Below are 12,093 nucleotides of genomic sequence, written 5' to 3' on the forward strand. Positions count from 1 at the left end.
TGATTTCAATTACTGTACGATGAATTATTCTAATACCTAACTAATTATATACGATCTCTTAATTTTTAATAACCATTTGAAGTCGGGGCCTCCTATAAACTGCTGCCTAACGTAACTGAGTAGGTTCCGTTTTAAAGACTTTCGCGTTTTGTTAAATTAGTATTTAACTCAAAGCATTTGGTGGGTCGTCAGTTACGTTATTTAGTAGTTTATAGGAGGCCCCGACTTCAAATGGTTATTAAAAGTTAAGAGATCGTATATAATTAGTTAGGTATTAAAATAATTCATCGTATAATAATTGAAATCAGAGTTTATTTTATAATTGGGTGTTTAGTTTAGTTGATTTTTGTACTGGAATCGTAAAATAAATTTGATTTATACGTGTGGATAGGAAATCGCATGTAAGTGTAATCAGTTATTTTTTGTTTTTTAGTTCCCAGGTGTTTTTTGAAGTCGGTTCTTTTTTATTTGAAAATAGTTTATTTTTTTGCTTTTTAGTGGGGTAAATATTAAATAAGTACGTAGGGTAGAGAATGTGGTGCACTCCTTACGTACATTTCGAGTCTGAAAGCGTCGGGCACAGGAGTCTAAAAACAGCTAAGATGAGCAAAATAGAGAAAGAAATAAAGCACAGCGTCTCGGAGACTTCCGGAGACTGTGAGGAAAGGCTTTTTCAAATGCGCAATTATTTACAAAGAAAATTGTCTTCATCATCAATTTGACTTTATCAAAGTATGGTATCAAAAAAAAAAAAAAAAAAAAACACGAGTCACTAAAAACAACAGAAATAGCTTTAACTTTGCTCATAGAATTTGAAGAGCTTTCTTGATTTTTCAAGGATCCCATCTTCAGATACTGTCCTGATGGCCGCAGGATCACCTGGGAAGTATATACTTTTTCAAACGAAAAAAAAAAAAAAAAAAAAATCCGAATTGGTCTATGCGTGTTTGTGCTTACGGGGGACATACATAAAAAGATTCCGATAAATTGAGAACGTCTTTTTTGAAGTCGGTTACAAAAAGCAAAAATCCTAACGCGCATAACATTTTATACGATTGGAACTGAAAAACTGATCTTTGTTCCTCTCCAGGAATTATTTGTGCGCTAATTTAATTAGAACCATTTAAATGTCAATGGTTTTCCTAACTATTTTGTATTTCATAATAATTCGTGTCACGTAACTCATGAAAAAAAGTCACATTTCTCTTTACTTGGCCAAGTTATAGATTAACACCATACTAGAAACAAAGTATCTACTGTGATGTTGTATATGAAGATCAAAATATTACTAAAGGAATGATACTAAATGAATTTCCTGTTTGCTTCAGGAGAGTCTTTATTCAAAATTTGCGATATGACTACTAACGACTACTAGTACACTGAAAATATTTAGGGGGGGGGGTGTACTGCCCCAAAGCAAAAGCCCCCTAAAAAGGAAAAACCCCCTCAAAATACCCCCCCCCCCCGCCCTTAAAGGACTCCCCTGATTAATATTAATGCTTTATGGTACTCTCTTTAACACTGAGTAAAGAAAGTACATTTGTTTTATGGGCACTTTTTTAACAACGGGTTCTATATTAAATCGTTTAATATTGAAATAAAATGAAGTTTATTGTTTTTTGCCCATAGCTTTTTTTTAAAGCGCAAATATGGTAAAGCAAAAGTTTGGGACCTAAGTTAGATTACTCTTATCCATTAAGCAAAAAAAAAAAAAAACCCACAAAAATAGTTTCTCCAAGTGAGACGCTAGGATCCCTCATACCCGTACCTGAAGACCATTAGACGACTGGGGGAAGTATACCGTTTCAAACAGAAAAAGAATTTTCCTAATCGGTCCAGGCGGCTTCTAGTAAAAAAGTTCCAACGAAGTCTGTTAATTAGTGTTGCCATAACTCAGTGGCGGATCCAGCCGATTGTTTTGGAGGGGCCATCTGAAATTTTTGAACAAACTCTGAATTCTCCAGAAATTTTTATTAAAGTGAAGTTTTAAAAACTCAATTTTCAGGGTATCGAGACATTAGATGAGGGGGTGGTTTTAGGAATCTCCCTCGAAAATGTTCCAAAATTTAAATTTCCGAGCAATTTTTGAAGATTAGGAAACTAAAAACGCATATTTTCTCGTTTTGATGATGTACGGAGAAAGGTCAGGTTTCGGGCGCTGGCCCCAAAATACTTTTTGAAAATAAAGCTTAGAAACCAAAATATTCTGTCATTATACATTGAGAAATTAGAAGAGGAAGGGTGCTCTTCTAGCTCTTCAGCTATTCAGCCTAAAAATGCACCTATAGGTAATGTTTGCTTACATTAAAGGAAGTGTGAAGGTGCTTAGAATCCTTCCTTCCTGGGAATATTTTGCCTTTGAAGCTCTAAAAATTCGATTTTTAACTATATTTATACATAATTTAGAAAGGGATGGAAGATTCGTTAGTTAATCCTAATGCCTCCTTTTAAAACTATCGTCACGATATAAACAAGTGAGGGAGGGGGTCCTTACAAAAATCGTTTGTAATTGAAGTCCCAAAAAAATTTCATTTAAGTTGCTTTTAAGCAAGTTACGTGATAAGGGCTGGATAAGTCAGTTTCCGTTGACATTTTTTCCAATAAAAGACTTAAAATGCAATTTTTTGCTACATATCAAGGCATTTGTGAAAGGGCATGGGAAAAGGGGGTTCTTTCCCTAGTTTTGAAATTAAAGCCATAAAAACGAAAATTTAGGCTCTCTTTGGTCTTGTGAACAATAGGTATACTCTGAGAACAGCAGCATTTAGAGATCGTCCAAGTATCTGTATTTGGAATCAAGAAATGATGTAAAAGATGGAGAAACATTTTGGAAATAAAAGTTTTGTTTTGACGATAGGGATATAATTTATCTCCCAATTAAGGCCAATACTTCTTTTTCAGTAAAAAACATGTGTTAAATTTTGTTATCTTCTCATAATATTTTTTATCTTTTTTTTCTTAATAAAATTCCTACAATCACAATGCTTTGGTAGGGGCCATGGTCCCCATGGCCCCCTTCTAGATCCGCCCCTGCATAACTGTAAATTAAACTGACGGAGTCATGAAATATTAAATCTAGAATACTTGTTAAAAACTTCAGACATTGGACACCAGTTACGATATATTTAATAAAGAATATAAATTTAATCGTCGGAAGGAGGGAGTTTATCTTCAATTCCCCTTGAATTGAACACTAAATATATTTCAAAACTGAAATTAAAAAAAAAAAAAAAAAAAAAAAAACCTTAATGACTAAATGAAGTTATTTATTAGCAAATTTTTTTTATATTAAATTAATTAATTCAACTATTTTCGTAGCAAAATACGTTTAATTTACTGTTTTGCTACATGAGTAATAAATACATTAGTAAGTCTATAATTAAAATTAACAGGCGGCGCTGTGAAAATCAAATATCCCGATGCGTGAGAATTAAATATTGTTCAAGACAAGATTCCTCCGTGTAGAAAAAATACACCGTTCACGCCAAAACCTCGTGACCTGTTACGTATCAAGCAGCTGACGAAAGATGGTCTACGTAGCCACAACGTATGAAATTTAAAGTTTCTTAGATTCCTCCGGGACCCTAATCAGATCCAGACAAAATTAGCATGGGACCATCTGGAAAGTATACCCATCCAAAAAAAAAAAAAAAAAAAAACTTTTCAAATCGGTACAGTATTCTTGGAGCAATTCGAAAACATACATAAAAAAACCGTAAGACGAATTCATAACTTTCTTTTTTGAAGTCGGTTAAAAATAGAAATAAATGTCACATTAAATCATTACAAAACAGAATAATTTTCATAGCCAATTCTTTTTCTAGTTTTAAAGCTTCAAAACTAGTAGGGGAAAGAGGGCACATGTAAACATAGCATGTTTTACCAAGATAACTTTAAGTAAAAATCTTGAAAAATTCTCAAGTAGCCTAATAGCTAATAGTCGTACTAGTCTTACTTCTTGGCTCAACTTTCAGAGCAAAAAGCCATTTTATGGTTGTGTGGTGACAACTTCTTTGTTTAAGCAGGTCTTGTACATATAGTTTTATCACCGTCTTCTTCATGAGAAAACATATTTTAAATTAACTGATAAGCTAAACTTTGTTATTGCGAACCACTGTATGAATATTCAAGTGAATTTATGAAAGTGTTTAAATTTTTTTATTAAATTTAGATTTCTTTATTTTTGCGAGTTAGTTCTAAGGTATAGATGATGGGGTAGTTATGAACACAACGTCTAAGAGCACATGTTAACAGCTACCATATCCTCTCCATCATATTAATATTAGTGTGGTATATATTAAGTGTTATAGATGTTAAAATTTTTACATAATTATTATTTTTCTATAATCAATTTGAACAATTTATGGTTAATTTTCAATGTTTTTATTGGATATTTATTTATTTTTATTATTTTTTATTTAAAAAAAAAGTTTTTGTTACTTAATAGTTGGTCAACAATTTAGCGTTACGTAATATTTACAGAAAATAAAAATAAACATATTTTCTTTTAATTAAAACTTAAAGTTTAAAATGTTTTCGAGGTACATTATCATACTCTGTATGAAGCTTAAAAACAATTTATGGTAAGAATAATCTGCATATAAAAAATATTCTTTGCACTATGTGGTCTTTTTTCGTGTTTATTCAATTATCAGAACAGGCTTCGAGACTTTGAAACAGCGGTAGGCAACCCATTGATCGCAATGGACCGGTCGATCTCGAGTCCATTATGAGTCGATCGCGGCAATATTCTGAGTCCTGCTTTTTCTCTGACTAGAATTATTAAACGTTAATTTCTGGAAAAAAAAATAGGTTTAACGTCTAAATTAAAAGTTATTTAAAACTTTTCTGAACTTTTTATAGTCATTGGAACTTTTTAGTCCGAATTTTATCAATTTTAAATGAAATATTATACTTGTTTCTGAAAATGTTCTGATATTAGTTAACAAAACATTATTTTTGCAATTTAAAACAACTACTTAATAAGTATCAAAGTATTTTTTACAAGAATTGACCTACAATTTGGAGTCAGCATAGTCTCAACTTAACTCTGTATGCAAAATTTTCGTTTTAGCCCCCCACCCCACTCCCACAAGTCGATCTTGTGCTCACATTAAACTTGAAAAGTATATCTTCAGTCAATGTAGGTTGCCGACCGCTGCTTTAAAATATGACAGTGAGCAGAGGGGAAATTTAGGGGATATTTAGGGGAAAAATTCTAAATGGCACAATAACTAAAGTTTAAACTGACACAGTACACGTTACAAACCCTTGAATGTAATTGGTATATTCGTACAGTTTTCATATTTAAATTTTTTTTTTTTTTTTTGAAATATGAAACTTGTCTTGCATTTTTTAACGTGTTCATGTGTGCCTCAGGCTTGTTCACACGTGCTCCCCTATAGGAGCATATGTGAATAATTGGAGACATTTATTGTATACTATAAAGTAAAAAAATAGTTTTTTAAAAAAATCTTTAAAAAAAATCCACGACGCGAAGAAAACACTATTTAATCACAGGGACATTTTTGCTCTGAGAAATTGATAATATTTTTTGAAAATTAAAGAAATGAAAAAAATTGCTCACACGCTCTCCCTTTTCCCCTATACAGTCGGATCCCGCTACAACCAAGGCCGTATCCAGAGGGGGGGGGGCCTGACGAGCCCCCCCCCCCGAAACCTGAAATGTTTTGTACCGTAAAACAGAAGAAGGTTTTTTTTTTCTTTTCTTAAATTCCTAATGTCAGAAAAGGAAAATAACAATTTTTTTTTATTCTTAATTTTGCTACTATTCAAAATTTATAATATTTTGAAGAAATACAGAAAAAGGAGTTCTGGTTCTCATTAGCTGCAAGGCATACTTGAAATTTAGACCTTTAATTAGGACTTCCTGCTCTCTTTCCCAATTCAATTCAGGGCAGTCCAGGATCAAGGCAGGCCCTTTGTCAGTTCGGTAGACTTTTAAGTCTACCAAACTGACTTCTGTGCACTTCCTCCTCCAGAGGCGTGCACAGAAATTTTGGGGCTGTCACAAATGCTTTTTTTGGGCCCCCTCCATATTGTTTACCCATATTTTCAACCCCAGGTTAAAAAATATTGAGCCCCATTTAAGCTCGGACCCGTGCCAACAGGTGTCCCTTCTCCCCTCTGTGAACGACCCTGCCCACCTCCCCCTAAAACTCTTATAAAACTTACACTGTACTGATTTCGAGCCGGGGACTCCCCAAAGGCTGGGCCCCTAGTTTCCGATTAGACGAGTATCTTGTTACCAAGATGTGCCAAATTCAGCTCCTCGATACATCCTGAGTAAAAAATGCAAAAATCACGATTCGCGCGTTTTTGTAGCATAATTTTCAAGATCATTTTTGTGACTGATATGTTTCTTGTCTTGCATTTATTTAATGCCGAATTCAGTATCATGGAAGTTTTTTGTTATTGCTTGTGTTTTTTTTCTTACTTCTACTGCATACTGTTAATACCTTAAGTATGAGGAAAAAATAACACTTAGTCTACTCTCTTTCATTTTCTGCACTACTTGTGATTGAAAAAAAGTTTGTTTCGAGAAATATTTCGCTGCATTTATTTTTAACTTAAAACGGGTGTGTCCTACAAAGTTATAATCATTTTGTAAGACTTTGCAATCAACTGCTGAAAAGTGTAAATAAAGAGCTTCAAATAATTTCGACTGTTCGAGAGTCTTTGAAAATTATTTAAGTTTTTGAAATTCCTTGAAAAGTTCTTCAATTTTGGATCTTATCAAGAAAATAAAGTATAAATTGTCCAAATGGCTAGAATATTACTCTTCCGTTCTTATTTTCTGAATGTCTACACCATTTCTTTTAAACTGTTTTGTACAATTTTCATACTGTAGGGCATTTATGAAAAAAAAAAAAAAATGGGGGTAGGGGAAGTGATCAAAAACAAACTTCACTAAAAGCCGATATGAGCAGATGGCGGGGTGCTTCTCTTTTCTCCTCTGTCGTTTTTCCTCTCTGTCCATTAAGTTCCACGATTTGTTGAGCAAGCAATTTTTATTTTGTTTGACTGATTTGCAAAAGAATGTATAACTTTTAAAAGACTTTGTTTGCATATTTTTTTTTTCATATTTTTGTAGTCTCAATTACCTAATGTAAGGCCTTAAAATACAGATTTTTTTTTTTTTTTCAAAAATTTCTCGGGTGAAGACCCCCTGAAATTATGGATGTTCTACATCCGACTTAAAGGGACACTCTCCTGTTATCCTTACCACTACAAGGTGAATAAGAAATTAAAATAACAACAGTCCAAACAGTAGAATCATTAAAAATCGAGACAAAAAGTCTTCTATGTTAACATATGTATGCGTTTGGTGTGTCTATATATACTATATGTGTGTGTGTTAGGGCCATGTACTAATCTGGGCCCCTCCCAAAAAAAATTTCTGGATACGGCCTTGGCTACAACGCGATCCGACTTACGCGAAATGGCTATAACGCGAGTTTTTCTTGAGTAGTTTTTACTGCTGAGGCCAATTTCTCGCCTGCAACATGAATTTTTTTGGAAAGGAGCGGCGGAGCGTTAGAATGGGCTTCGTTGGTACTAAATATTGGTTTTGCGAATGGACTTTCATCCCTTTCGCATCACTGAAAGCGGAACTTTACGCACTGTATAATTGTATAAACTAAAAACTGTATATATTTGTATAAACTAAACAGCGCTTTGCTTTAGTTTATACAAATAACCGCTCCCATTCTTAAATTTTTTTTTTCAATCTACATATGAATGTTGATAAAATAGAATAGCTCCCAAACGCGCTTTTTCATCCAAGTTGGGGGAAGTGGAAAGAAAAGGAGAATGTTTTAGAACATTAAAGAAAAATGTCAAGATTTTCTATATGCTTGAATAATTAAAAAGTGCTGCGAAGGTTGCACGACAATGAGGTATGAGTGAATCTTCGACACGTACAATTAAAGTTTAAGAAAAGGAACTCCGTAAAAGTTCAGAACTTAGATATAATACAGAAGCTTGCAGAGAAGTGTCTGAGCAAAATACAAATATCATGAAAACAATCATTGATTTTGTCCTTCATAACAGTAATTTATGTTAAATAGTAACGCTTTTTCTAAAATACAGTAAAAGGTCGATTATTTATAAAAGATACGGTAATATATAGTTAAGAGATGGTTTGAAACAATTTGAGGGGTGTTAACTACATGTCTGAAATAATTAGGTATGCTTATAAAAAAAATTCTAAATATGCGTTGTACCACAACGCGAAATTTCGACTTGCGCGAGGAGTCTTGGAATGCATCTCTCACGTAAGTCGGGATCCGACTGTATACACTCTCGAATGCGCACTATTTCTCACAACGCGAAATTTTGATTTACGTGAGGGAACATGGATCGCATCCCTCGCGTAAGTCAAGCCTCCCGTTCCGTTGTACACAATGCTTAGATTACATGTTTATTTGCAGGTTTTCTTCCTGCAGCGGCGCTACCTTGCTACCATGCGTCCAAGCATGCCATAATTGGCTTAACGAGAAGCTATGGGGTAAGGAATTTTCTCTTAAATATTCGCACAAAACTTCTATCTAAATACTACATACTAGAAAATTGCCTGTCAAAGTGTGATGGGTGGAAATTGCTTCTACTTTTGAACAAAGCAATTGCTTGTTAGGCGATATTTTGATAGTTACAATTTTAACCCTAACTCCAATAAATCAGAACTAAATTCCATTTATGTTACTTATAAGATTAGTAAGTTTTTAATAACCTTACTTTACATTACCTAACTTTCTTGAGGGAAAGAAAAAAAGTATGGTTTGGTACACATTGAGTTCTGGCCGCAAATGACACGATTGAAAGGTAAAATTTTAAAAGCACTACATCAGTCAGTGTTGCCAGATGGTCAAATCTAGATTTCCCCGATTCCCTTCCATTTTTTCCCCAAAAAGCGATGTTTTCTGTCAAAATTCCCCAAATTCAAAAAAATTTTTTCCACTAATATTTTCATAAAATGAATCTATTTCCTCCAATATTTTTGTCTCTTGAAATTTTTTTTTCCCAAATAGCCAAATTTTCTTATAAAATTCCCCAACTTTTTTTCTTCCCATTTTCGTTTTTTTTTTTTTTGTCTTCTTTATCTTTATCTTTCTTTATCTTTACTAATAATAAAGCTAAAACCTCTCTGTCTGGATATCTCTCTGTCTGTCAGCATCTTTCGGACGCGCATAGCGCCTAGACCGATCTGCCGATTTTTATGAAATTTGGCACAAAGTTAGTTTGCAGCATAAAGGTGTGCACCTCGAAGCGATTTTTCGAAAAATCGAATTTGTTCTTTTTCTATTCCAATTTTAAGAACATTTTCCCGAGCAAAATCATCATAAGATGGACGAGTAAATTACCAAGCTATCATAACATGGAACCGTAGTGTGGGCAAGCCAATTGGAGAGAAGTTCATCATGCATTATTTGTAAATATACAGGGGAACAAAACACCTTTTAATTTTCTACTGCGGGCAAAGTCGTGCGGGTGCCACTAGTCACAAATACAAGCGCCTGACCGAAAGATAAGAAATAGCCAAATGTTTTTTTTCTGCTTGCATTGACTGCTCTGCTTCTGTATGTACATTTAAACTATGATTTTTGTATATATTTATATATATATCCAAGAACATTCTTTATCACACTTATTTTTACCCGTTTAACGTATCAACTGGTTACTCACGCAGAACATTAATGCGAATTCCATAGCATAATATTCCGCATAATGTCAAATGCGAATTCCATAAAGTTGAGCAAAGCTAAAGCAACGCTGTAGATACAAACAATGTAACTACTACTTCTTGATGCGAATCCAAATACGAAAAAAATTCTTTTTCCCCCGAGGTTTTTTTCCCCAGGTTTTCCCCAAGAAAAAAAAATTTCCCCACAGAATTCCCCTCAAAACCCATTTCCCCAGAAAGCACCAGATTTCCCCAATCTGGCAACACTGACATCAGTTGCTCTCAAACTTTTACGATTCACGGCATCCTTTGAAAAAATTAGAATTTTCTTACGACAACCTAGTCTAGGTCTATTATATACATATTATTGTTAACTTGGACACTTCACGGCACCTCTCATCTCTTCTTGCGGCACCAGTTTGGGATCCTCTGCACTACATGAAGTCATGTATTTTTTGGGAACAATTTTTTGTTTGCTTTTCAGAGAAATTGAACGTTTGAAGTGATGTAAAATGAGTCACATATGGTGTTTAAAATTCGTTTCTTTTGATTACCTCCTCAAAATTTTGACACTAATGATTACAAACAATCTTTCACAATATCGGAAACTTATGAATGATTAACTTTTTTCAACCTCGTTTTTCAGCTTCCATACCATCTTGAAAGAGATGGAGTCTTATTTGGTGCTGTTTGTCCGCATTTCATTGATACTGATATCTTAAGAAACCCAAAGACCTTGGTCGAAGGTTTGGATGTGGTAACCAATAACCAAAGCATGATGAGGTAATTAAAATCCTTTTCTCTTCCATTTATTTTTGTATTACTCATATGATAAATTTGAAACCGAAAACTGTCTGAGAACGAAAGTAAAATTTTGAGTAAGTTTGGCTCGAATGATTAAACTCTAAGAATATAGTTAAATTGTTAAATAAAGTACTCTTCTCAAAGTAAAATAAAGTTATGAATAAAAACTAGAAAATAAAGTATGCATCTTTTAAATAAAGCTGGATTGCATTTAGGGGCATACACGGGGGGGGGGTGAGAAGGTACATCTGTTGGCCTGGGTCCGAGCTACAAGGGTACAAAAATTTTTAGAAATAATTTTACGTGTAATCTCTTAAATGTTTTACATATTTTTTAACATAGCTCAGCTGGAAAGTAAGTCAAAATGGGACGTTCGTTTTAAATTATTAAAATTAACTATTAGTAAGTATTAAAAATGTATATTTAGAGTTGAAAATAAATGACCGTAACTTTAAATTCGTCAGGCTACAGCGCAAGTAATGTGGAAAAAGAAATCACATTTGCTAGCGTTCAGAAAATCATAAACATAACACAGTTACCCTGACATCGGTAACGTCGCCAATCTAGCATTGAACAAAAGTTTCAGTTTTAGTTTTGATTCTATTGGTAACATTTCTCAGCAGGAAGATTTTCATCCTAAGTTAAGAATAATGCTTGCTTTGATGTTTGAAAAGGATTCAGATGAGATAAACGATGACTTCTCTATGATTAGTTTAATGGAAAGAGAAATATTTTGTTACGATTCCATAATTGTATTATCTAGATATTTTCACAATCTTAATATTACATGACCAACAATGAGTTCTCTATGATTAGTTTAATGGAAAGAGAAATATTTTGTTACGATTCCATACTTGTATTATCTAGATATTTTCACAATATTAATATTACATGACCAACAATGACTTCTCTATGATTAATTTAATGGAAAGAAATATTTTGTTACGATTCCATAATTGTATTATCTAGATATTTTCACAATCTTAATATTACATGACCAACAATGAGGGGTTTACACGTTTGAGGTCCGTCGCAAGTCATTTTTGGAGGTCCCTTAGATATGAATAGAACTACGAAAAGTATTTTTATGTCCCTTTTTGGAACCCCTTCAGAGCCCTTATGCCGTGGGGTGTCCCTCGTAATTGCAATAAATCCGTCTCTAATGGACTTCATAAAATGTTATAGAACATAATATACCTTTAATTTAATTGTAGATATAATCATTTGCTGATAGAAAAATGAAATTAATTTAATTTATTTTTCAGCCCGGATTATGTAGCACAAGGTGTTTTAAAGATCTTGGAAGACAGAATAAGTGGTGGTACATTAGTTGTCTCTAAAGAGAAAGGATATCAGTACATTGGAACACAGAAAGAATTGGATGATTTTACATGTACAGTGAAACCTCTCTAATACGACTATTTCTGGTTCCGGCGAAAATCAGTCGTTAAGGGAGGTTGCTGTAAAATTGTTCATAATTTCTTAAACATGAACATTGAGTGTCATAATAACAAAGAGTTGTGGATAAAAAAACTTTAATAAAAATACTTTTTTTCCTTCAAAAACTTGCAGTGTAACATTTAATT

General features: G+C 33.3%; 1 protein-coding gene across 1 annotated transcript in view; it reads left to right on the forward strand.

The window, feature by feature from the left end:
- Positions 1 to 11,999, forward strand: part of LOC129226060 (15-hydroxyprostaglandin dehydrogenase [NAD(+)]-like) — a 32,238-nt gene extending 20,239 nt beyond the window's left edge. Inside the window, exons 5-7 of the mRNA XM_054860640.1 lie at positions 8,454 to 8,530; positions 10,350 to 10,486; positions 11,773 to 11,999. Of these exons, the coding sequence (XP_054716615.1) occupies positions 8,454 to 8,530; positions 10,350 to 10,486; positions 11,773 to 11,920 (362 nt within the window). The 3' untranslated portion in view covers positions 11,921 to 11,999. The remainder of the gene's footprint in view (positions 1 to 8,453; positions 8,531 to 10,349; positions 10,487 to 11,772) is intronic.
- Positions 12,000 to 12,093: the final 94 nt, after the last annotated feature.

This window comes from Uloborus diversus, chromosome 7 (assembly GCF_026930045.1).
Source record: "Uloborus diversus isolate 005 chromosome 7, Udiv.v.3.1, whole genome shotgun sequence".
Lineage (NCBI taxonomy): Eukaryota > Metazoa > Arthropoda > Arachnida > Araneae > Uloboridae > Uloborus > Uloborus diversus.